At 36.7% G+C, this 26,023-nt stretch overlaps 1 protein-coding gene across 1 annotated transcript in view; it reads left to right on the top strand.

Annotated features, from left to right (window-relative positions):
* Positions 1-26,023, top strand: part of LOC135700800 (uncharacterized) — a 296,750-nt gene that overhangs the window by 41,536 nt on the left and 229,191 nt on the right. Inside the window, exon 2 of the mRNA XM_065221449.1 lies at positions 21,519-22,153. Within this exon, the coding sequence (XP_065077521.1) occupies positions 21,761-22,153 (393 nt within the window). The 5' untranslated portion in view covers positions 21,519-21,760. The remainder of the gene's footprint in view (positions 1-21,518; positions 22,154-26,023) is intronic.

Below are 26,023 nucleotides of genomic sequence, written 5' to 3'. Positions count from 1 at the left end.
TAGGAACTCAAGGCACGCCCACGCAGACCAACATATCCATCGGATAGGGGAAGTCTTTCCCCACCTGATGAGGATGTTGGTTTGCGTAGGTGAGCCTTGAATTTCTAGGAATCATCGATAGAAGTCATTGTTTACAAAGCTGTTAGGCCCTAATTCCAGCTCTATCTAGAAATGAACGTCCGATAACTGAAAAGCGACCGTAGACAGCCCGCATAAACGCGAACCATAAATTGACCTTACCTAAAATGGTTAAAAATTGTTTATAATCCCTGCTAAACTTTAACTGAAATGGTTATGGAACTTTACATGAACGTTTAATGATAAAGTTTCAACCTTATGTATTATGGTTTTTTTAAACTGGACCTTACAAATAATGGGTTGTTAAGAACCATTACCGTTCCAAATTCTTGTTTTCTCCATACAATTTCGGAAAGAGAACTATATTAGAACCTTTTAACTTATGGTTTGAGAACTTTAATGGTAATGGTTATGGTAGTCAGTAAGCAGGGCTGATAGCGAGTCACTTTTTAGTGACTTCCCTAATAAAAAATAACCATAGACGAACGATAACCCAAATCATTGAACTATTCCACAAATGGTTTGGATGATACCCAGAATACGTCGTTAAGCAAATTAACCATACAATTTTTATTAGGGTTTGTCACTTTTTTTAAGGTGGTCACTTCAAAGTCTCTATTTTTGTCAAAAAGTCACTAAAGTCACTTTTTTAAAGCAAAGGAGGCGCTCAATAAAGAACGCAAAATATTTTTCTTGAAAAAAAAAATTTTTTTTTCAACCATAAAATCTTTTTTAGTGCACCTATGTATAGCACTCAGCCCTGTTTAGGAATATCGGTCAATTCTTTTTCGCTTTGACAGGTTACTGAAGTTCACTTCTATTCGGGCCTACGAAATATGGCGCACAGGTTGACAGATCCTTATGGGGATTTTCTGTGGAGTGAATGAATACGAATGATTCACACAAGGAGTAAAGAGTTCTAGCATATGAAGATGAGTGAGATTAATGTTATTCTTACTCTTTCTGGCGAAAAATTCGCCCAAACATACCGCCAAACAATGAGGTATCCGCTTTCTTTTATTCGTTAAAAAAATAAAATTCCGCAGTGAAAACAACGACAAGAGAAATTTCATAAAACATAACCCCACCTAGTGCGTTTTTTTATTGTGCATTTCTCACCCAACTAAACTACTTTTTCGGTAGCGGGGGAGGTAGCTCATCGATTCTTCCGGTTCGCCTCCTAGCATCGTGCTATAAGGTACCAGGCGATAACCAGGGTAGTTGATCGATAGCTCGATGACATCATTTCGTTGGCGTCTGCAATGGGAAATTCTCATAGCAGGCGTTGACGATGGGACGTTGCGAGTTGTTGAATAGCGACTATCGTGGTAACTCACCGATTACCTGTCGATCTGCCAAATTTGGAAAGACGTCTGCATTGAATTGTCTCATATAATAATATTCCGCCCACTATATCACAAGAAATTGCGAGTAGCTGAGTGGAATGGAGATAAGTTAAGCATTGGGTACAGGACCAAGTCTCCCCTGGGTGGTGCCAAAAGATGAGCGCAATAGAATCATCAAGTTGCCATAAGGCACGGAATGAGACTTTTGCATGGCTGGGTAGTCAAAGTCTTCCATTCGTTAGTCATTTCAGGTGGATTAGAACAGGTTTAGGTGGGCGTTGGCCAGATTTGGATTTTTCAGATGTAATCCTGGATAGGACCCTGTCATTGAACGTCGCGTGAAAGTGGAACTTAATGAAGGCCTAAGTACTTTTTCGTAGTTTTTAGTTTTCGGATTTGAAAGATCGTCGGTTACAGTGGCCTGCTTACTGAGCAGAAAAACGCGGTCCCAGGTCCTTACATATCAAAGAGATTTATGGTAAAATCGCTTGTGTATCGTGTATTTTGCGAAACTCGTTGTTGTCGTTGGTTCCGGGTTTGAATGGATACAAAAAGTTGAGCAACGGTATTATGTGATATGAGGGGCTCGGTGGCCTTAGAGCAACCGTTTTTGCTTACTGAGCAGAACATCATGAGTCTAATCTCAGGCCCATCCACATTCAAGATTCGTCAATCGTTTTATTTGTTAATATGACTACATGGTAATAACAGCAACTCGGTGATTAAAAAGGTGCTCGTCTGCCTAGTGGCAAACGTTTTTGCTTACTGAGCAGAAGACCGTGGGTTTAGTCCCAAGCTCCTTCGCGTTATATGATCGTTAGGAAATCAATTCAGCTTATCGTTTACCAAAACGAACCCTGCTGCAAACCCAACCCTCTTATCCAACATCCCAGTGATTCCTCGTGGAAGTGCAGAGGTGTTCTCGGCTTCCGTCAAAGCGAGTGTCATGTCAACACAATCCTTCCCATTCCTTTCTTGACCTGTGTTCGGGCGCGGCCGGCGCTGGTATTGCCTAATTTAAGATCACCAGTTTTTACACATTGAGGATGATTGCTAGTCCCAAGCATCGTCTATTGGTTCTCTGTGTAATTACAGCTGATCTGGCAATAACAGAGTAGCAACCGTGGGCGGTCAATCAAGCTCAAGCTCAAGCTCAACTAAACTACTTTTTCGGTAGCTTTCCAAATGGCGGAAATGGTCGTAAAACTGCGCTTTTGCATTGCATCGGCTTGAGGGGTTCGGCGCTCTTTTTCCTTGCCTCGTAAGGAATACGCTAAAGTGACAAGATGTCCCGGATTCGCCTTCCTGTCCCGCATTACCAAATATCCTGCAAAACGTCCCACATTATCAATTGTCCCGGAAATTGCCTAGCGTTCGAAATGTTGCTTTTGGTTTTTCGTTAGTGTATTTTTGGTTGTTTTCGATTCCATCATTTCTACGGGCTTCTTCAACGTAGTCCTAAATCCTGGTTTTGGTTTATTTAGAACTATAAAAACCACAGCACCGGTGTTGTAAATTTTGCTTTATGCTAGATATATTGTGCATTATTTTCAACCTGGTATATGCTGGAAAATCCTTTGAAGTACTTGAAGGTACTATGACGTTTTGAGAACTTCTCTAAAATGCTGGGATATTCTTGTGAGATTTTTCGTATTCTCTACAATTCTGGGAGCTTCTTTTGATTTTTAGCAGCTTTGGAGAAGCTTGGTGTTCTTATATTAGGTATTTGGACTAATTGAACTAGAACTTCAATCCTAAAAACAAAATTGATGTGCAAGGAAACTATCTGAAGTTCTGGGAAATAATTTAAAGTTCTATGAACTTTTCCTGAATTCTCACATTTTCTAAAGGAGCATTCCTCTTGCGTAGAATTTTTTAATAATTCAAGACCCGCTTCTCTGAAGCTCAAAGAGTTTTTTGAACTTCTGACATATTCTGCCAAGCTCCTCAAACTTCCTTGATGTTCTGCGATATTTAATGAAAAACTATAACCCTCTCTTTAGTTAGTTTGGTCTTGAAATATTTTGTTCTTTGGAATTCTTTGAGATTCAGGGAACTTTTTTATATGCTTGAAATTATAATTGAAATTATAAAAAATTTCCAAAGGATTAAAAAAAAAGTTTAGACTTCTTCAAAATGCTGGCAGATTCTAAAACTTGTTTAATTTTTTTAGAAGCTGGGAGAAATTCTCTCAATATATAAAGTTGTCTGAAATTCTTAAACTTTCTCTGATGTTCTAGCACAGACAAACAGACATAACACTCGCAAGTTGTTCATCGAACAAGCATTTAACGGTCAATTGAAAAGTATCGTAGTTGGTAGTACCGCCACAAAGTCAATTCCCTTGCGTTTGACGTTTACACACTACCGCCATCTGTTCAGCGTACTACCCTCCACAGTGTACTCAACAGATGGCGGTAATGTTTTAGCGACGATGTTTTACAGTGATAAATATTCAATGTGTTATGTCTGTTTGTCTGTGGTTCTAGGATCTTCTATGAAACTTTTAAGCTTCTTTAAAATTCTGTAAAATTCATTAGTTTTTAGGACTTCTCTGAAATTTGAGGAAAATCTTTAAAATTTTCAAAATTTACCTGAAGTTCTTTAAAACTTTCTGAAAACTTATGATCTTCTCTTAAGGCTTTGAGTTAACATAACATGCTGGAGGATTCTCAATAAACCCTTCAAATTGCTCTTAACTTTTGAGATTTTTTTTAAACTATATATTGTTGAAATAAACTGACGCAAGGTTCTTAAATAATTTTGAAGTTCTCCCAATGATCTTCTCTGAACTTCATTAATATCTATGGAACTTCTTGAAGTGATGAGTACTTCTATAAAGTTCTGAGGGCTTCCCTCTAAAATTGTCTAAGAAATAAGAACATTTATAAAACTATTAAATAATTTTAATAAATTAATTTCACATAATGAAGGATTATTCATCTTCTCAGTGAGAAAAATATAAGTGAGTTTATATAGTAATATAATTGGTTAAGTATAACTAAACTGTTTTGTTTTTTTGAGAAAAACTAATTGTTGCACCAAAATAAAATATCTTTAGAATACGGGGATGTTGTTGTACGGTAGCGACACCTACTTGAGTTAAGAGAAGAATCAGATATATGTAAAAAAAAAAGTGAGTTGCACGAAAAGACCTGTTTTCGTTTCAATAGTTTGAGTCCATATTAATAGTTTTTATGTGTTTTTTAGGTGAAGTGGCTATGTTCAACCTTTTTCATGTATAAAATCAATGATTCCATGGAGCATTGTTGAATAACGAGGCGATTTGTGAATCGATGATTTTTGTGTTTAATTGTGTGTCCAAACTTCAATTTTTAGAAAATTATTCAAAAACAAGGATATGGCTGAAATAGAGCTGGCTCAAGCCATGCTTGATGGTGTCGAGTCAGTACGCAAAAAGCAAGCGTCGCAAAAACGAGCAGCTGACAGCATGGAGGAAATAGTCAACAAGAAGAAAGCAACTGTTATAACTAACTACTTCGGAAAGAAGTAGTACTAATTTCCCTATTTTGGATCCTCTATTAGCTGTCACTAGATTCATGTACTATTCATTGTTGATTTTAAACTGTTTATTAATAAGGTGAACGTTAACCTGATACTTTAACTAGTCAAATATATTGGTTCCATGCAATCTGCATTCAAAGTTGAAGTCATCATTACGTTTTTGTGGACCACTCAGTGTTCGCTGAAGGATTGTTTACGTTCTGATGATGGATGATAACAAATTTTTACTGGAAAACAAGGAGAAATTCATACTAATCAAAGAATCTAATCTCGGCACAGAAGCACAAGATAAGGTTGAATCACATTAAACTCAACCCAGAAATAGACATTCATTTTACATTTTTTTTGCAAAAAATGTTAATTAAAACAAGTGGTTCACTATGGGATGCTGAAAGCTTTAGGGTTTTAATTTGGAACATCTGACTATATGTTAGATTTTGCTGTGCTTCCGTAATTGGTAATTTTCCGTTTGATTTAATCAATATTTTTCATAAAATAGATACTGAAGAGTTGTGAAAGGAAATGGATTTTACCGGATAATCGCTCCAGTTTTTCTGACCAATTACAATAATACCAATAGTGCACTAAACGCGGTCAAATTTAATAAGAGGCGTAATGCATTAGATAACGAATAGTATTGCGAACTCAAAGCTGACAAAAACTCATATGGGACTGATGTGCAGCCCTGTCTGTAAGAAAACTGACAACATATAAGTGCTTGTATACAATACCAACCAAGGGTCACAGTCTCGCCATTCAACGCTCAACGCTTGAGGGTATTTGTTCAAATGAAATACTATATGGATGCGCATGAAAGCTAGTAGAATTGCCAGTCTTCTTGGTACGTTGTGTTCCATCGAACAGCTGAAATTTAGATGTGTTTTCCTGCAGATGAAGACGGATTATATAGGTTGTTGTATTATAAAACACGCAAAAAACCATACAATAGCGATTGTTTTTATTAACGATAATTATAATGAATTTTCATAGCATAATATTTAAAATGTAACACACATTTTGGGCAACAATTATGAATTGGAACAGGTTTACTGAAAAAAGGATTTTTCTTGAAAATTGAACAAAATGAAAGAGTAGCCAGCAGCAGGCTAGTGTAAAAATCAATCACTCATGTCTGTTTACAACAGATACCGATCATACAAGAACAAATACTACTAATATTGACAAAATGCTTAAAATCTTCTTATACATTTTTAAATTGGAGCTCAATAAGTTCTACTTGGGTCTCCTTTTTTGGTCACTTTTTGTGCCTTAAAAGTCACTTAATGGTCACTTTTTTACTCATTTTAGTCACTTAATGGTCCCTTTTTTACTCATTTTAGTCACTAAAATCACTATTTTTGGATATATTTGGTGCTATCAGCCCTGAGTAAGGTCCACGAATGGTTTTGTAACATCGATCAACTTTATGTGGAATATATCGCGAATTGGTTGCCTGTAATTTACTGATTACCAATTCACGATATATTCCACGTAAAGTTGAGCGATAATACAAAACCATTGATGGACCTTACTGACTACCATAACCATTACCATTAATGTTCTCAAATCATAAGTAAAAACGTTCTTATATAGTTCTCTTTCTGAAAATGTATGGAGAAAATAAGAATTTGGAATGGTAATGGTTCTTAACAACCCATTATTTGTAAGGTCCAGTTCCAAAAAACCATAATACATAAGGTTGAAACTTTATCATTAAACGTTCATGTAAAGTTCCATAACCATTTCAGTTAAAGTTTAGCAGGGATTATAAACAATTTTTAACCATTTTAGGTAAGGTCAATTTATGGTTCGCGTTTATGCGGGAGTTTTGACCTATTATTTCAAGCCCATTTAACTGTCTACGAAGTTTGTGGACAGCCCCTAACTAGGACAGTTGACAGAAACGATCTATAAAATAACTTGTAATTTAAGGTCATTAGTCCATAGCTGTTGAATGACTGCCTATAATTTCCAAGAGAAAAAAAAAACATTTGTTTTGCTTCCTATAGGACATTATCGATACATACTTCGCTGCATTGCGTAGAGTGATCCGTTAGGCACACGGTGCCTTGGTATTACGGGTGAAGAGCCCCATTTTTTCCACTTGAATGCTTTCCAATACGTACCATCTACATATATTTTAAGGATCATAACTCACGTCTTCTTTCGATTCGCCACCACCGCCGCTGCCATCGTCGTCGTCGTCGTCGATGGAAATATTTTTTCCCATTTCGCTCCTCGGGCTCTGGCAGTCGCGCAGGAGAAAAAAATAAAATCGTGATTGAATATTTATTACACGTTCGAGAGGAAATCCTAGATCGAACCAAGTGTCTACGGTTATCAGGAACAACCCGAGGGGGACCATCATCATCTATACGAAACGTGTGGAGCAACAAGTTCACATTTCGCCCGGTCTTCTGGTGATATAAACCTAGTACTTGCCGACTAATGCGATGTTATGACTTATGTGGATGCACTATGCAACTCTGTACAGATTTCACGTGTCGGTAAATCGGTTTACGAAAATAGAATCACACGGTGAGGAATATTGGAACTCAGTTTATAGATCCCGTTAAGGATGGAAACTGTTTTATCAATCTGAGTTGAAACATTTCTATAGTCTAGAAGATATAAGGTTCTAGTGCCAAACAAATGACTTCGTAATAAATGTCAAGTTGTCATTTTCCATGAAAATGGAATCTAATTCGCTGAAACGTAATGAAAAACGAAATTAGACCGGATTTGCACTCAAGAAGGATGACATCAAACCCAACTGATCTAGGCACAGAGAGCGTTTCATCGTATTATGTATTATGTTGAGCATGACATGCTTTGTATTGACTTTTGACGCTTCTTATGCCACCGTTTTACCGGATCTCAACTTAGTGTTATTTTGAAGCACTTTCACAGTTATTTTGAGAGCTTTCCTCTGTTTATTAATACCGTGCTTTACCTGACTAGGCTATCTGAGGCTCCTAAATACGCCGTGCGATGAATTAAATTGTCAAGTGGTAATGTTTCTTTTTGCGAAAACAATAATGAACGTAATACCCAATTCAATGTCGCTTTTGATAATTTATCTTGCTTCATCAAAAGCTGTCTCGGAACTCCAAATAGCTTGTAGCAGCATTTCTCAATGTATGGGTCGCGCAAAATTTATCTGAATTTAGTATTGGGATAATCAAAATTTAACTAAAATATCAAACTACTATTGGTTTTTACTAGTTAACTTCCTAATTTGAAATTTGGACCACTATTTTCTCGTGCTTTCTAGTTTTAGCTAGCCGGAAAATTGAAAAAATCGAAGAAACTTGGTTTATAAACACTGCACTAGACAAACTAAATTGATCTACATAGGGGAATTTACGTATTCTCGGCAACCTAAGCAGCGACGTTCTTTCTATAGCCTTTTTCTCTAAGGAACGCACACATATGCAGTATTGGTTTGTTTACAATCTTTTGCTGCCAGCTGCTCTAACAATTTCAGTCGAAAGAATTGTCAAAAACTGTTTTGAAACGCTTTTACAAAGCTCCAATCTTCTCTAGTGAGAGCGAGTATTGTCGGCAACCAGTTTTTCTTCGGCAACCGTTCCATTTGAACTGCATGTAAATCTGCTGTTCTATTATCGGCAACTCGAAATCAGCTACAATTTGTAGTGCGTGTGTTGCATTTCATGAAAACCTTGTTAGATTGCTTTTTCTCAGTGGTAAAAATATAGTCAAATTGAAGCTGAAAGCATAAAGAATCGTTTGTATGCATTCAGCGAAGTGTTTTCGTAAGAAAATCCAGTGAAAATAGTGTTTCAATTTGGGTTGCCGAAAATAGTCTGTCATGCCGAAGCCGTCATTTCCCCTAGATAAAAAAAACTATCCATCTATTTTTCATATTGTCGAAGGCCTTTCGAAAGAAGGTATGCAGATTTAAATAAAAAATATATTGGGCCGATTTTTGGCTCGCTGAATTTTATTAATCAATTTGTCAAATTTAAAACAAAATCAATTAAGGAATTTCAATGTCATATTTGAGATAAAGGTGTTTTTTTTTGGTTTTCAAAAAATTGTACAATTTTCCAAAGTGGGTCGCAATCGACAAAAGTTTAAGAACCGCTGGCTCATGGGAATCTGTAAGCTGCCAGGGTCCTCAGAATCCCATTCACACGAGTTCTCCTACATAAAATGATATTCAAACAAGTCAATCGTTCCGTGTGTGCGTGTGCAAATTTCTCCATCTATTTTTAATATGCCGAAGCACCCCTAAGTACACACATCGTCATCGTCTGGGAAGAAACTCACACGTGTGCAGCAATTAATTTTCGATAAACTTCCTACGTCTAAATACCACATAGGTACGTTCTTTTCCATTTGGTTTAATATTTTCATGACGCCAAGCTGGGACATCTGGGCAAAGTTTTTCCCCTCCCCCCTTTCCTTTACTGGAATTACGTAGGTTATATGGCTAAAGTTGGTTTTTCCGCACGCACATGATGGTTCGGATGGAAGAGATTTTCCGTACAATCGAGCGAGTTGGAACGGGTTAATGAAGAAAATTTATATTTATTCTGTAGAAAATTCGCAAAAAATTAAGAAGCAGATACAAGGGAAATTAGGTATGGGCTGGGTGAGCTGCACTGAATTAAAACTCCTGATCACACTCGAATGATAAGGGCAACGACAGCGGAAGCCGAACGGCAGCGGAAAAGCCCAATCTAAGTAAGCCTACTTGTCGGATTGAAAACTAGTTAGAACCAAATCGACATCGATGTTGTTGCTTCTTGATGTCATTTGTGACAACTGTCAAACTATCCGTTTCCGTTCCGCTTCCATCCACATTGCGTTCGGGTCTATAATCTCATTGCTGCTGCCATTTACGCTGGGTTAATCACTACTATTAATATGTTTAACATTTTGATATAGATTTGGAACACTCAGTTGTCGGATCTTAACTTAGCAACCAACCTAATCTGTTTCTCTGACGTGAAACGAATTAGGGTTTATTTCTAATACAACACTGCTTCTTGATTCCAAATTTGGCCTATGGGTTTCAATTTCGTACTGAGGCGTCGTTATAGGATTTATTTTGTCATACTTACTTTACTTACCTTACCAATCAGGCTAAGGCCTTGTTGTCCTCTGCTGTCCGAAGAAGTCGTCTCCACTCTACTCGATCCATGGCCACAGTTCGCCAGCCTCGTAGTCTGCGAAGGGTCCGCAGGTCACCTTCTACTTGGTCGATCCACCTTGCCCGCTGCGCGCCTCTTCTTCTTGTTCCTGTTGGGTCGCTTTCTAGAACCATTTTCACTGGGTCGTCGTGCGGCATTCTTACGACGTGCCCAGCCCACCGTATTCGCCCATTTTTTGCAATGTGGACGATGGATGGTTCTCCTAGCAGCTGGTGCAATTCGTGGTTCATTCGCCTCCTCCACGTTCCGTCATCCATCTGCACTCCACCGTAGATAGTACGCAATACCTTCCGTTCGAAAACACCAAGGGCGCGTTGGTCCTCCACGAGCATAGTCCAGGTCTCGTGGCCGTAGAGGACCACCGGTCTAATCAGCGTCTTGTAGACAGTCAACTTCGTGCGGCGGCGAATTTTGTTCGACCGGAGCGTCCTCCGGAGTCCAAAGTAGGCACGATTCCCTGCCATAATGCGTCTTTGAATTTCTCTGCTGGTATCATTTTCGGCGGTCACCAGTGAGCCCAAATACACGAACTCATCGACCACCTCGATTTCGTCACCGTCAATCTGAACTCGGGGTGGGAGGCTAACATTGTCTTCCCAAGAACCTCTTCCTTTCATGTATTTTGTCTTTGATGCGTTGATGGCAAGTTCAATTCGCCTAGCTTCAGCCTTCAGTCTGATGTACGTTTCCGCCATCGTCTCAAAGTTCCGTGCCATGATGTCAATGTCATCGGCGAAGCCAAGAAGCTGGATGGACTTCCTGAAGATCGTGCCACTCGTGTCTATCCCAGCTCTTCTGATCACACCTTCTAACGCGATGTTGAACAGCAGACACGAAAGTCCATCACCCTGCCGTAACCCCCTTCGAGATTCAAAGGGACTCGAGAGTGTCCCCGATACTCGAACAAAGCACATCACTCGATCCATCGTCGCCTTGACCAATCGCGCCAGTTTATCTGGAAATCCGTACTCGTGCATAATCTGCCATAGATGATCTCGATCGATTGTGTCGTATGCGGATTTGAAATCGATGAACAAATTATGTGTGGGCACGTTGTATTCGCGGCATTTCTGCAGAACCTGCCCAATCGCGAAAATTTGGTCCGTGGTAGCGCGGGCACCCATGAATCCCGCCTGGTATTGCCCCACGAACTCTCTTGCATATGGTGACAGACGGCGGCATAGAATTTGGGAGAGTACCTTGTAGGCGGCGCTCAGCAGTGTGATCGCGCGGTAGTTGCAGCAATCCAACTTGTCGCCCTTTTTGTAGATTGGGCATACGACACCTTCCATCCACTCCTCCGGTAATATCTTACTTTGTCATATGGATGTTTTAATCTTCGCTCTGAAGCTCTTGGAAGTTCACCGAATTTCTTCGAACTTTGTTGAAGATCTCGTAGCGTATCTGCATTGTTTGGAGCCTTACTGACGATATGTGAACTTTGCGGAAATTTCTGAAACCTTGCTGGACGTTTTTGGAACTTCGCAGAACCGAAGACGGTCAACCCTCCTAACGTCCCCCACCTGCGACCGATAGATAATTTTTGGGTGAACCTCAAACGGAGGATCTATTCCAACAATTTCGTGGCCAAAACGGAGGAGCAGAAGATCGCCTAGGTCTTTCGTGGCATGGCTGAAGAACATGCCATCTTTTCATCAGTCATGGCTAAAGTTCCGATCAACTGCCGTTAAGCCGCCCGGCAGGGTGTCGTAGCATTTTTGTAGAAGGCTTAATAAACGTAGGATTTCAGGAAAATTTGTTCCATTTAATTACCTTTTGTAGACACTTCCAGCAAAAGGTTGGTGCATCTCGGACGAGTTTTTTGAACTGAATTTACAATCCAATGACGCCTAGGCTTGTTTCGAATCTCCGTCGAGAAAGTCTAGAATTCCCATCGAAAATGTTTGGAATGAGGAGTTCCACGCCAAATGACGAATCGGAAAACTCGACTTTCTCCGATTTGCATGAAACTTTGCATAATTGTTTGTTATGGGCAATGATTCTCATTATTGTAATAAGTCGGCCATATTGGATCTTGTAAAATTAAAAAAAAAATTAAATTCTTTCGATGGATATGGCGTCTAAAACAAAACAATTTTTTTTTATTTTTTTTTAAGGCTTATGAACCCTATTAACTATTCCACTTAAACTTTATTTTCTATCTATTTCCGTTCCATTTTCATTCAATTTCTATTTCACTTCCATTTTTATTCCATTTCAATTTTCATTCAATTTCCATTTATATTCCACTAGCTGAGTGTGCCCGGCCTTGCTCGCGATTCAATATTAGCTTGAGTTTATGCACCAATTTAAAAAAAAATATACTATATTGTACATAGCCCCCCCCCCCCTCTTTTATCTAAGGGGCTACCCCCAATTACCATCTCCTTATATCTCCACATGCCAAATTTGGTTCCATTTGCTTGATTAGTTCTCGAGTTATGCAGAAATTTCTGTTTCATTTGTATGGGAGCCCCCCTTTACAGAGGGGGAGGGGTCTCAAACCATCATAAGAACCTTTCCCGGCCCCAAAAACCCCTGCATACAAATTTTCACGCCGATCGGTTCAGTAGTTTCCGAGTCTATAAGGGTCAGACAGACAGAAATTCATTTTTATATTTATAGATGTCCATTCTATTTTCATTTATTGTCCATTCAATTTCCGTAACATTTTCATTTCAGTTTCCATTCCACTTATATTTCCAAATTCGATTTAATTTCCATTCATATTGCATTTCCATTCTATTTTCTTTCAATTCCATTCCGTTTCTGTTTCATTCAATTTCCGTTCCATTTTCATTCCATTCCTTTTCATTTCAAATTACAATCCATTTCTTTCATTTTCATTAAATTTTCATTCAATTTCCACATTCAAAGTGTTTTTATGTTACTTCATACGCGAAGTTAACGATTTTCAGAGTTGGTTGGAAATGCTAACATGAAGCTTTAGTGTGATGATTTATTAGTTAGAGAATGATCTATCTATCGTCTATCTTTAAAAAAAAAACTGTCGCATTAATGGCCCTTCGCTCATTTTCAACTTCTATTCAATTTTCATACTGCCGTACTCTAACGGAACTATCCACCCTTCCCTCTTCTAAAGATCATTCTCTAGCTAATAAATCATCACACTAAAGCTTCATGTTAGCATTTCCAACCAACTCATTCAATTTCCAGTTTCATTTAAATTTCCATTCCATTTCGTTACAATTTCCAATTCATTTCAATCATATTTTCCATTCCATTTCCCTTCCATTCAATTTCCATTTCATATTAGTATTTATTCCACTTTCGTTCAATTTCCATTTCATTTCAATTACCCATCAATTTCAGTTCCGTTTTCATTCAATTTTCTTTCTGTTTCAATTATATTTCCAATCAATTTCCATTCCATTTTCCATTCTATTTTATTCAATTTTCAGTTTCCATTTCATTTCAATTTCCATTTCATTTATATTCCATTTTCTTTCATTTACCATTCTATTTCGCTATTTCTTTTTCGTTCCATTCTCATTCTATTTCTATTCGATTTCATTTAAATTGATATTACTGACATTACATTAATATTACTGATATTACATTCCATTTCCACTCCATTCAATTTCCTATTCTATTTTCTTAAATTTTCCAGTACATTCCCGTTTCAATTCCATTCAATTTCATTTCAATTCCACTTCCATTTTAATTTCCATTTATATTCCTTTTCCATTCTATTTTCTTTAATTTTCCATTCCATTTCGGTTCCATTTTCATTCCATTTCAATTTCTATTCAATTTAATTAATTTACATTCCATTTCCGTTTCATTTTTATTCAATTTCCATTCCATTTCATTTCAATTCCAACTCCATTAAAATTTCTTGCGTTTTCCATTCCATTTTCGTTTCGTTTTCATTCAATTTCATTTAAATTTCCAATCAATCCAATCAATTTTGATCTCATTTCCATTATATTTTTCATTCCATTTCCGTTCCATTTTCATTCAGTTTTCATTTCATTTCCATTCTATTTTTTTTACGTTCCATTTCCATTCCATTTAATTTCCGTTTCCAATTTATTCCATTTCATTCAATTTTGACTTAATTTCATATAAATTACTCTTATATTTCCATTCCATTTATATTCCATGTACATTCCATTCAGATTCCATTGTATTCATATCAATATTTTAATTTCCATTAAATTTCCATTCCATTTCAATTTCATTATATATTTGATTGTCATTTAATCTAATTCTATTTCCTTTCCCCCTATTTCAATTTACATTACATTTCCTATTTTCCTTCATTTTCATTCAATTTACATTTCATTTCAATTAACAATCAATTTTCGTTCCATTTTCATACCTCTTCCATTCCATTTTAATTCAATTTCCATTCAGTTTCATTTAAGTTAACAGTCAAGTTCCTTTTCATTTTCATTATATTTTCTTTCATTTTCCATTCCATTTCCGTTCCATTATCATTGCATTTCTATTCTATTTAATTTCTATGTACATTCCATGTATATACCATTTTCATTCCACTTACATTTCCATTCAGTTGCCAATCTATTTTCTCTCATTTTCCAGTACATTTCCGTTTCATTTCCATTCCATTTCATTTCAATTTCACTTCGATTTTAATTTCCATATATATTCCTTTTGCAGTCTATTTTCTTTCAATTCCTAATTAATTTCCATTCCATTTCCGTTCCATTTTCATTCAATTCTCATTTTATCTCAATTTCTATTCTAATTCCATTCCATTTCATTTGAATTTATAATCAGTTTACATTTCCATTACATTTATATTCCATTTCCATTTAGTTTCCATTCCATTAAATTTCATTTCAGTTTCCAATTCATACCATTTCCGTTCCATGTTCCATTCCATTTCCATTTAAGTTAAATGTCCCTTATATTTCCATTTATATTCCACATTCATTCCATTCAGATTCTTTTGTATTCATATCAATATTTTAAATTCTATTAAATTTCCATTCCAATTTCATTATATTTTTGATTTTCATTCCATCTAATTCAATTTCCATTCCCTTTCATTTCAATTTACAATACATTTCCATCCTATTTTCCTTCATTTTCCATTTTCATTGAATTTCAAATTCCGTGTCATTTTCATTCAATATCCATTCCATTTCATTTCAATTTACAATCCATTTCCGTTCCATTTGCATTCCTCTTCGTTTTAACTTTCATTCCATTTTCATTCAATTTGCATTCAGTTTCATTTTAATTTACAATCAAGTTCCTTTCCATTTTCATTCTATTTTCTTTCATTTTCCATTCCATTTCTATTTCATTATCATTGTATTTCCATTCTATTTCATTTCAATTTACATTCCATGTTTATTCCATTTTCATTCCACTTCCATTTCCATTCAGTTTCCAATCTTTTTCTTTCATTTTCCATTCCATTTCAATTTCCATTTATATTCCAATTTCATTCTACTTCCACTCTATTTTCATTCCACTTCCATTCCATTAAAATTTTCATTCCATTCTATTTTCTTTCATTTTCAATACATTTCCGTTTCATTTCCATTCAATTTCAATTTCACTTCCATTTTTATTTCCATTTATATTTCTTTTCCAGTCTATTTTCTTTCATGTTCCATTCCATTTCATTTGAATTTATAGTAAGTTTACATTTTCATTCCATGTATATTCCATTTCCATTTAGTTTCCATTCCATTAAATTTCCATTTCATTTCAGTTTCCAATTCATTACATTTCCGTTCCATTTTCCATTTAATTTAATTTGAATTTCCCTTATATTGCCTTTTCCATTCCAATTTCATTATTTCTTGATTTTCATTTTATCTAATTCAATTTCCATTCCCTTTCAGTTCAATTTACAATACATTTCCATTCTATTTTCCTTCATTTTCGATTCCATTTTCATTAAATTTAAATTTCCGGTCCATTTTCATTCCTCTTCGTTTAAATTTCCATTAAATTTTAATTCAATTTCCATTCAGTTTCCTTTAAATTTACAATCAAATTCCTTTCCATTTCCATTCTATTTTCTTTCATCTTCCATTCCATTTCCGTTTCAATCTCATTCCATTCCCATTCTATTTAATTTCATTTCATTTCCATTTCATTTCAATATTCAGTTCGATTTTCATTCCATTTCCTTTCCGTTTTAATTATATTTCCATTCTATTTCCGCTCCATTTCCATTCAAATTTTCAGTTTCTATTCTATTTTCTTTCATTTTCCATCAATTTCCATTCCATTTCCAGTTTCCATTTCATTTCAATTTCCATTCCATTTCCAGTCCATTTCCCTTCTATTTTCTTTCATTTTACATTCCATTTCGCTCAATTTCCATTCCTTTTCCGTTCCATTCTCATTCTATTTTTATTCCATTTCATTTCAATTTACATTAAATTACCATTCCATTTATATTCCATTTACATTTCCATTCAATTTCCATCCATTCCACTTCTATTTTCTCATTCAGTTTCCATTCAATTAAATTTTAATTCAATTTCCAATTCCATTCTATTTTATTTTATTTTCCAGTACATTTCCGTTCCATTTCCATTTCATTTCAAATTCCACTTTGATTTTAATTTCCATTTATGTTCCTTTTCCATTCCATTTCAGTTCAATTCCAACTCCATTAAATTTTCTTGCGTTTTCCATTCCATTTCCGGTTCGTTTTCATTCAATTTCCAATCAATCCAATCAATTTCGATTTCATTTCCATTATATTTTCCATTCCATTTCCGTTCCATTTTCATTCAATTTCCATTCTATTTTTTTCCATTTTACGTTCCATTTCATTTCAGTTTTCAATTACATAATTCCATTTTCCATTTAATTTCATTTAAATTTTTCTTATATTTCCATTTATGTTCCATATTCATTCCATTCAAATTCCATTGTATTCAAATCAATATTTTAATTTCCATTTAAATTTCCATTTCATTCCAAATTCATTATATTTTTGATTTTCATTTCATCTAATTCAATTTCCATTACCTTTCATTTCAATTTACAATACATCTCCATTCTATTTTCCTTCATTTTCGATTCTATTTTCATTGAATTTCAATTTCCGTGTCATTTTCATTCAATATCCATTCCATTTAATTTAAATTTACAGCCCATTTCCGTTCCATTTTCATTCCTCTTCGTTTCAATTTCCATTCAATTTTAATTCAATTTCCATCCAGTTTCATTTAAATTTACAATCAAATTCCTTTCCATTTCCATTCTATTTTCTTTCATTTTTCATTCCATTTCTGTTCCATTATCATTGCATTTCCATTCTATTTAATTCCAATTTGCATTCCATGTAAATTCCATTTTCATTCCATTTCCATTCAGTTTCCAATCTATTTTCTTTCAATTTCCATTTATATTACAATTTCATTCCACTTCCATTCTATTTTCATTCCACTCCCATTTCATTTCAATTTTAATTTAATTTCCATTCCACTTCCATTCAATTTTCATTCCCTTCCAATTCCATTCTATTTTCTTTCATTTTCCAGTACATTTCCGTTTCACTTCCATTCCATTTCCTTCCAATTCCACTTCCATTTTAATTTCCATTTAAATTCCTTTCCAGTCTATTTTCCTTCATATTCCATACCATTTCAGTTGAATTTTCATTTAAATTTCTGATTAATTTCCATTCCATTTCCGTTCCATTTTCATTCAATTCCCATTTTATCTCCATTTTTATTCAATTTCCATTCCATTTCATTTTATAGTCAGTTTACATTTCCATTTCATTTATATTCCATCTATATTTAGTTATCAATTCCATTAAATTACCATTCCATTTCATTTCAGTTTCCAATTCATTCCATTTCTGCTCCATTTCCCATTCAATTTCCATTTAATTTAATCTTAATTTTCCTTATATTTTTATTTCCATTCCATTTATATTCCATATTCATTCCATTCAGATTCCATATCAATGTGTTAATTTGCATTCCATTCCAATGTCATTGTATTTTTGATTTTTGATTTTCATTTCATCTAATTCATTTCTATTCCCTTTCATTTCAATTTACCATACATTTCCATTATATTTTCCTTCATTTTCGGTTCCATTTTCATTCAATTTCTATTTCCGTGTCATTTTCATTCAATTTCCATTCCATTTCATTTCAATTTACAATTCATTTCCGTTCCATTTTCATTTCTCTTCGTTTAAATTTTCATTCAATTTACAATCAAGTTCCTTTCCATTTCAATTCTATTTTATTTCATTTTCCATTCCATTTCCGTTCCATTCTCATTCTATTTAATTAATAGCTGAGTGTGCCCGGCCTTGCTCGGGATTCAATATTAGCTTGAGTTTATGCGCCAATTAAAAAAAAACATGCTATATTGTACGTAGTCCCTCCTCTTATCTAAGGGGTTACCCCCTATGACTTCCACATGCCAAATTTGGTCCCATTTGCTTGATAAGTTCTCGAGTTATGCAGAAATTTCTGTTTCATTTGTATAGGAGCTCCCCTTTACAGAGGGGGAGGGGTCTCGGACAGAGCTGGTTAATATCACGGCCGTCATGTGACAATGAGAAAACAGGTCCTCTCACTATCACGAGACGAAACTACCTATCATTAGCTTTCTTGTCATTTTCCAATGATCAAGCACTCATGAGAATAATTGTTATGCAGTTTTGACATCAACATTTCTAACTAATTTAGATAAATTTAAGCAAGCAACGGTATGTAATCGGTAGAGTGATTATTTTATTAAGATTCCCTCGGTACAAGTAACTTTAATAGCAATATATGAGCTAGTAATTGCGATGATCACAACACTGTCACGTTCTGTCATGACAAAAAATTCGATGAGATTTTGAAGAAAATCTCTATCATCGTTTTCTCATCTGATGATAGTGACAGAAGTATTTCTGTAAATATCGCGTGAGATATTTCAGTGAAAATGACATTTGCCAGCCCTCGTCTCGGACCATTTATATCATTTCATTTTCCATTCCATTCATATTCCAATTTCATTCCACTTCCATTCTATTTTCATTCCACTTCCATTCCATTTCAATTTTATTTAAATTTCCATTCCATTTCAATTTTAATTTAATTTCTATTTCTATTTCTTTTCGATGCCAATAACATTCCATTTTCATTCAATTTCCATTTAGTTTCATTTCAATTTCCAATCATTTTCCATTCCATTTCCGTTCCATTTTCATTCAACTTCCATTCCTGTTCAATTCAATTTCCATTGCATTACATTCCATTTCATTTTAATTTTCATTTCACTTCCGATCAATTTTGTTTTAATTTCCATTTCATTTCAATTCCCAATCAACTTCCATTCTATTTTTCTTCTGTTTTCATTCGATTTCCATTCCATTTCCATTCAGTTTTCGTTTCATTTCAATTTCCATTCTATTTTCTTCCATTTTCCATTTCATTTTATTTCCGTTCCAGTTTCATTCAATTTTATTTGTAATTCCCATTCCATTTGCATTCAATTTCCGACCAATTTCCATTCATTTCATTTCAATTTTAATTCAATTTCCATGTCCATTAAATTTCCATTCCACTCGAATTTCATTCATTTTCCTTTTCCGTTCCATTTCAATTCTATTTCTATTCCTTTTACGTTCGATTTCTATTACATTAAATTTTCGTTTTCATTCCATTTCCATTCCACTTACGAATTTCTTTCAACTGTTTTACAATCGCAACTGAAAAGATATCAAGCTGAACATTGCATTAGGTCCTAAGTAACATTATATTCTCTTCGTCGACTCTCTCTTTGTATCTCCACGACTATCATAAGACATTCCCAGGAATTTTCAGCACACATATCGATAAAAGAAGCTTTCATCTACCATCTAACGACAAACACAACGGTTATGTGCTTATGTTATTAACGAAAGAGAAGGTCGACGAAGAGAATCAATCAATGTTACTTAGGACCTCATGCAATGTTCAGCTTGATATGTTACCACATTGTTATAACATAAGTGTTCCCATTGTAGTTTTACAGATTTCTCGATAACCATTTCAGATTCGATCTTTCTAAATTAAAGCTTAAAATTGGATATCTGTGGCCGATTTCTTTGTGTACTGATGGTTACGAAGACGACTGTCGCGACCTCTTTTGACCGACACGATGAACATACAGACAGACATAAATGAGTTTTCTTCGGCGGAGCTTCGATTGGTTAGGGAGGGCTAACGGAAAGAAGCCGACAATTGTGCTATTGATGGACACGGAATCCCCTTTTGGTGGAATCGTATATCGATATCAATTGGGAGAGGATAAAGAAGAAACGACCGACACATAAGTGTACGAAATGTTCTTTGTCGTCAATGGAGTCGAGAAAGACTTTTGGAATTGTGAAGCGGTGCTTCAGCGAAGCTCATCAAGGCGAAATTTGATCGGACGTCGATAGAGCCAATAATGACTATTGATAGCATTCTATGGCACTTGAATTTTGCAGCGAGTCCTTAACCTAAACGAGTTAAAAGCGCTGTTCATTGGGAATCATTGCAAGCTGTGAGAAGGATAACAGTTTCAGCTGTGGGTGTGGTGGCTCTATTCATTACTGAAAGACCGTGTCGTTACGCACAGCTGGTTCCTTGTACAAATACGATTCAAGTGCCATGTATGGCATGTATTTTACTACAAGAAGACATTTCGGAAAGAAATGTCGATGGAATATTTATCACCCGCTTCGAGAGGAAATTCTATACATTTTGAGCGATAAACGTCGACGCCGGGATTTCCATGTTCCATAGTCAGACTGTTCCCTGCATGTAAAACGGTTGAAGAGGATGATGAAAAACAAGGGAGACCACGCCGCAGCACAGCACATAGCAACAGGTTCATGGTTAAGCGCTATCAATTTTCATGATCCAAGTGAGCCTCGGAGTGTGGAGCTGGAACTGTAGCTGCAGGTAGCCTGGTGACATGCTTTCGAAATTTATAATTCGGGTAAAAGTGATTTCTTTTCAAACGCATTCATGCGAAGGTTTCTGCCGAAGGTTCGCATTCAAAATTCATGCTTCTGACTGACACTTACCGGTAAAATCATTTTACCAATTTCACACCTCCATGTCGTATATGTGCAAGTTTGATTACAGTTCTCGACAGATGTGTCAATCCATCGATAATGGTCGAGTCGAGCCAAAAAAAAAGCTAATTCAAAAGAAACACACAACTGTCATCAATAATGCACGCACTCTGTCCCTGCCTCTCTCACACACACACTCTGTTGATGACGGATTGAAATTCTTCTCCCGCGTAAGGCGGATTTCAATCTAACTAGAATATACGCAGAAAGTCACGTTTACTTAGGATCAGCAACCCACTCTGAAGCTCAATATTTTCTTTCCATTTTCACGCATTTTCCCTTTTCGCTTGTATCTTTCTCTGTTTACAGATGGCGCCCGGATCGTCGTCCGTCGACATGTGTTGCTATAGTGAAAATGAAGGATTTTGCTGAGTGGTGACAGCTGGTTTTTCGCAAAATTGGCTACCCGTTAATCAAATTTCACGTGTGCGGTGTGAAATTTCGTGCGTGACAAATCAATGTAATGGGGTGCGGTTTTCCCTGCTGTAAGATCAAAGTGACCTACGTAATGAAAATAAAGTGAAGCGTTACTTAGCAACAACAACAACAACATGAAGCATCACCAAATGGATATGAAGAACGTCCCGGATCCGATTGCGTCGGTCGTGGCGCAGATGGTCCTCGGCAACAGCGATGACTTCAACAATTCGCTGGAGCTGGACTACCGGAGTCCGGTGTTGAAACCGGTCCTGGCGAAGATTTATCCGATTTTCATTATCCTCTACGTGATTCCGGCTGCGCTGGGGATCGCAACGAATGTGCTGGTGATTATGTACATTAGCAAGTACAAGCTCTACCGGGATGCGACGCAGGCTTTCTTGGTGAACCTGGCCGTTTGCCACATTGTGCAGTGTGCGTTTGTGCTTCCGATCACGCTGATGGTGATGCTGATCCAGAACTGGATCTTCGGGCAATTTATGTGCTACTTTCTGCCGCTGTTGCAGGTAAGTTTGGTGATTTTTCTTCTTCCTAATATTAGGTGCGGAATATTTTCAGTGTAGGCATTCTTGGGCTTATTAAGCCAATTGATGAAAAATCTTCCACAGTGGTCCAAAAGAGCGACTTTCAAGTAAAAAAAAAAATGCAAATTTGCATTATTCCTTTTATAAATATCAGTGATGATTTGTTTAAGGAGGCCAAACTGCCTGACGTACTTCAAAAGACAAAACATGGATTTAGTGGATTTAAAAATCTCATGCTAAAATTTGTGTAAAGGTGAAACCAGAAAAAAATACGGACACATTAAAAACGCTGCCAATAAGGCATTTTTTGAGTCAATTCAAAATTTCACTGAATCCAGCCTAGAGTGTATAGAATCACAGTAAGCATTGATTGTCAGGGTAAGCTCATTTGTTTACATCGTGGCTTCACCGGAGCAAGCACGATGCAAGGACGCTTGAAACGAACCTCCCGGTCTATCCGTTCCTGGACAGCAATGTTACACCTCGATTGATCGGAAGGGTGCCCCGGAAGAATGTAAAACCAAAAAGAAGTCGAAATATTCCCCAAAAGTTCCTTGTCTGGCAGGCAATCTGCTGTTGTGGGCTGAAAATCGAAACTTTCGTTACTTCTGGGACCATGCACCAGCAAATTTACCAGGAGAGACTACTACTACTGGAGATGAATCCGGTCAATACTAAGGCCAATTTAGGAATACTGATCAATTGTGAAGCACATACTGAATGAAAAGGGTGGAACTGCAATCACTGGTGACTGGATTTGATGTCACATACAGCATGACCGATGTCGGTTGCTGAACTAAGCGATACAAAATTGAGACTTTATTTTGCATTTGAACGATGTGTAAAAGATCAACATTCAATAACTGTTCCATTCCTAGCGCCCCCTACAGCTCACTTTTGAAACAGGCCGGAAGCGTACCTGATTCCCGGTTCACTTGACTTAAATGCATCACTCAGAATAACATCGGATTACAGTTTGAGCTCGGTAAGGAATTGAATCCTCTAAACCACTTACGGTAATGACAAAAGTCACCTAATCAGGATTTTATGACAGAAAGTGGGTTTATTGGAGAGAACACACATGCACCCACTTAACAAAATGCAGCAGAAGTCACAACGGACACGAAACGGAACGAATCAACCGTGTCACCGGATCACGGCTCAAGATGGCAATGTTGAGAAGAGAAGTATCAGAGCGGAACAACAGCAATGAGCTTGAGTTGAGGTAGATTGCAGATGGCCAAATAATAGGATTATAGTTGAGATCGTTTCACACAGCCGTTGTTGCAGTAGGTACGGAACGACGACGATGACGATTGGCCAATTTCCAAATAATGGTGTCATCTCTTTGAACAAGGAAGGTGGGTGGGGAGGGATTTTCTAAATAATGGAATCACAGTTCGGGGTTTTGTGGATAGTACGGTAAATAAATTGTGTCTATTTGAAAAGAATCTTTTATCAGTTTGATTGAACAACTGAACTGATTGTTGGGTACGAATTCTGACTTTTACCTTTCGATGGCAAACCTTTTCTGCATCACTTGGTTGATAAGTCTTATTTGTGTGAAATCATGTGCAACGGGAAATGACAATGGTGCAATCGATACTCTTAGTATGATGGTCGTTTGAAGTTTCTCAGCCTGGGGACCTTTGGTCCAATTCAATTTGGTCAACGAGTTTGTGTTTCTGAAGGCTCACTTTCTCGTAGTTATAGAAGATGGAAGGATGTGATGTGTTCGCTTCTGGAAAACTTTCTTCTCGAGGATCAGAGAGGAGGGACGTGTCGTGCATATATTATACTCGACGTATTGAGAGCATGTGATTTTTTCTTTCTGTTAAGGCAAATATGTCACGTCAAGGTCTCAGAACTGTGTGCACCAGATTTATTGGAAAGGTATAACCGTCACCGATGTTTTCACTCGAGTGAAAAAAAGGATGTTAAATTGCGTTGAGAAACATCTGTCAAACGCACTACGTTTTTGTTTTAGAGTCAGGGTGTTGACTATCTGTGAAATCAGGGAATTTAATTCAAATTCAGGGAAATATTTCTTTATAACAGTAATTTATTATTAAGAATGACTGATTTCACTAGTTTTAAACAACTTAATTCCTCGGTGTAGTTTGAGGATGGTTTTTCACTTCAAATTTTAAATAGAGTTGCGAACTTGTGGTTGCGCAATGCTTGCTTTGTTGAGCAAAAATTCCTCAGATAAAAAGGGTATAAGGGTATAAAATTAGCTCCCACTGAATTGAACTAAGATAAAAAAAAAAAAACATTTCCGTAGTTAATTGTTGCAATATTTAGGCTGCTAATGGGCATGTGCGTCTCTTAATAAATGTTACACCTAATTGCGTCTGACAAAATTTAACCTTCGAGTAGATTGGTGCGTCTGCTCGATCCAGCTGTGTCCAACAAATAGCAATCCCTTGAGCGCATTGGAGCGTCTTTGAGTAAATGCAAGAATGGTAAAGAGTTAAGCTAGGTTTTGACAAGGCTGGTCATTGATCAACTCAGTTGAATTCAATTGGCTTGAAAAGATGAGCCTGGTTCACCTTTTTTTTCAATTCGATAGAGTTGATCAAGTCAGTTGAATGACATGGTTTCAACTGAGTTGATCAATTGATCTGCCTTGTCTAAGCCCAGCTTCAAGAGAAGATGATGATTTTTTTCTGAATACTTCCAGTTATTGTTCCTTATTGTGTGCTTAACAGCTGATTACTCAGAGAACTAACTAAATGATAATGTTTTGTTTGCGATTGCTTGGAGTAGCACTTTTATGATTGAATAATGATTCAAATATACGTAGACAAGCATTGCTTTGACAGAATAGAGTGGCTTTATTAAGTATTCTAGGTCTTCATTGGAAACCTGGTTAGCTCGTAAAATTAGCTTCTCAGTGAAGTTTTAGTATTGTAATGTTGCTGCTATTGCAATTTAGATGGAAAACTTACAGAATTTTGGAGGTGAAAGCGTTGTGTTTACGTAGAAATCCGTTCACCAATTAGGTTTTGCTTAAGCGTATTATCCGGGAGTGCTGAAGATGCCGAAAACAACAGTTTGTCGAGTGCTTAAAACCTACAAGGAAACCCTGAGTGTGGAAAGTGATCAGCGGACTTGCGAAAAACTGGAACCAAGGATCGTCAGCTGCGCAGCAAGGTGTTGAGATGCATTAAAGCCATCCTCGGTCTTTCGATCCGAGATGTGGCCAAAAGGTACATCGCCAACATTGAAACGTTGAGGAACATCCTTGTCAGGGAAGGCTACAAGTCGTACAAAGACAGTAAACATCCCAAGCGGCACATGAAGCAGAATTCCGTGGCCAAAAAGCGTGAAAGGCTCTTATACGACTGAGTTTTGACGAAACACAAGGGCTGCACTTGGATCGATGACGAAACATACGTCAAACTCGATTTTAAGCAGCTTCCCGGTCAAAAGTTTTACATCGCGACTGGACGTGGGGATGTGCCGGGAAGTTTCAAGTTCGTGTTTGCCGACAAGTTGGCGAAGAAGGCCATGATTTGCCAAGCGATTTGCAGTTGTGGCCTGAAAACGAAACCATTCGTCATATCCTCGGCGATGACATCCCAAGTTTACATCGAAGAATGCCTGAAAAAGCATAGGAGCAAAATCTTTTGGCCCGATTTGGCCAGCAGTCACTACTCCAAGGTAGTTCTGGAGTGGTATGCTGCCAACAAGATCGATTTTGTCCGCAAGCTAATGAATCCTCCGAATTACCCGGAATTTCGACCAATCGAAAAATACTGGGCAATTTCAAAGCAGCGACTTTGACGAAGCGGCGCGGACATCCAGCAAATGCGGGAAAATGGAAGAAAAGCGCTGATTCCGTGTCCG

Source organism: Ochlerotatus camptorhynchus, unplaced genomic scaffold (genome assembly GCF_037179485.1).
Source record: "Ochlerotatus camptorhynchus isolate MF236.1 unplaced genomic scaffold, CSIRO-AGI_Acam_v1.1 ptg000142l, whole genome shotgun sequence".
In the NCBI taxonomy this organism is placed as follows: domain Eukaryota; kingdom Metazoa; phylum Arthropoda; class Insecta; order Diptera; family Culicidae; genus Ochlerotatus; species Ochlerotatus camptorhynchus.
This window is presented reverse-complemented; position numbering and strand designations above follow the sequence as displayed.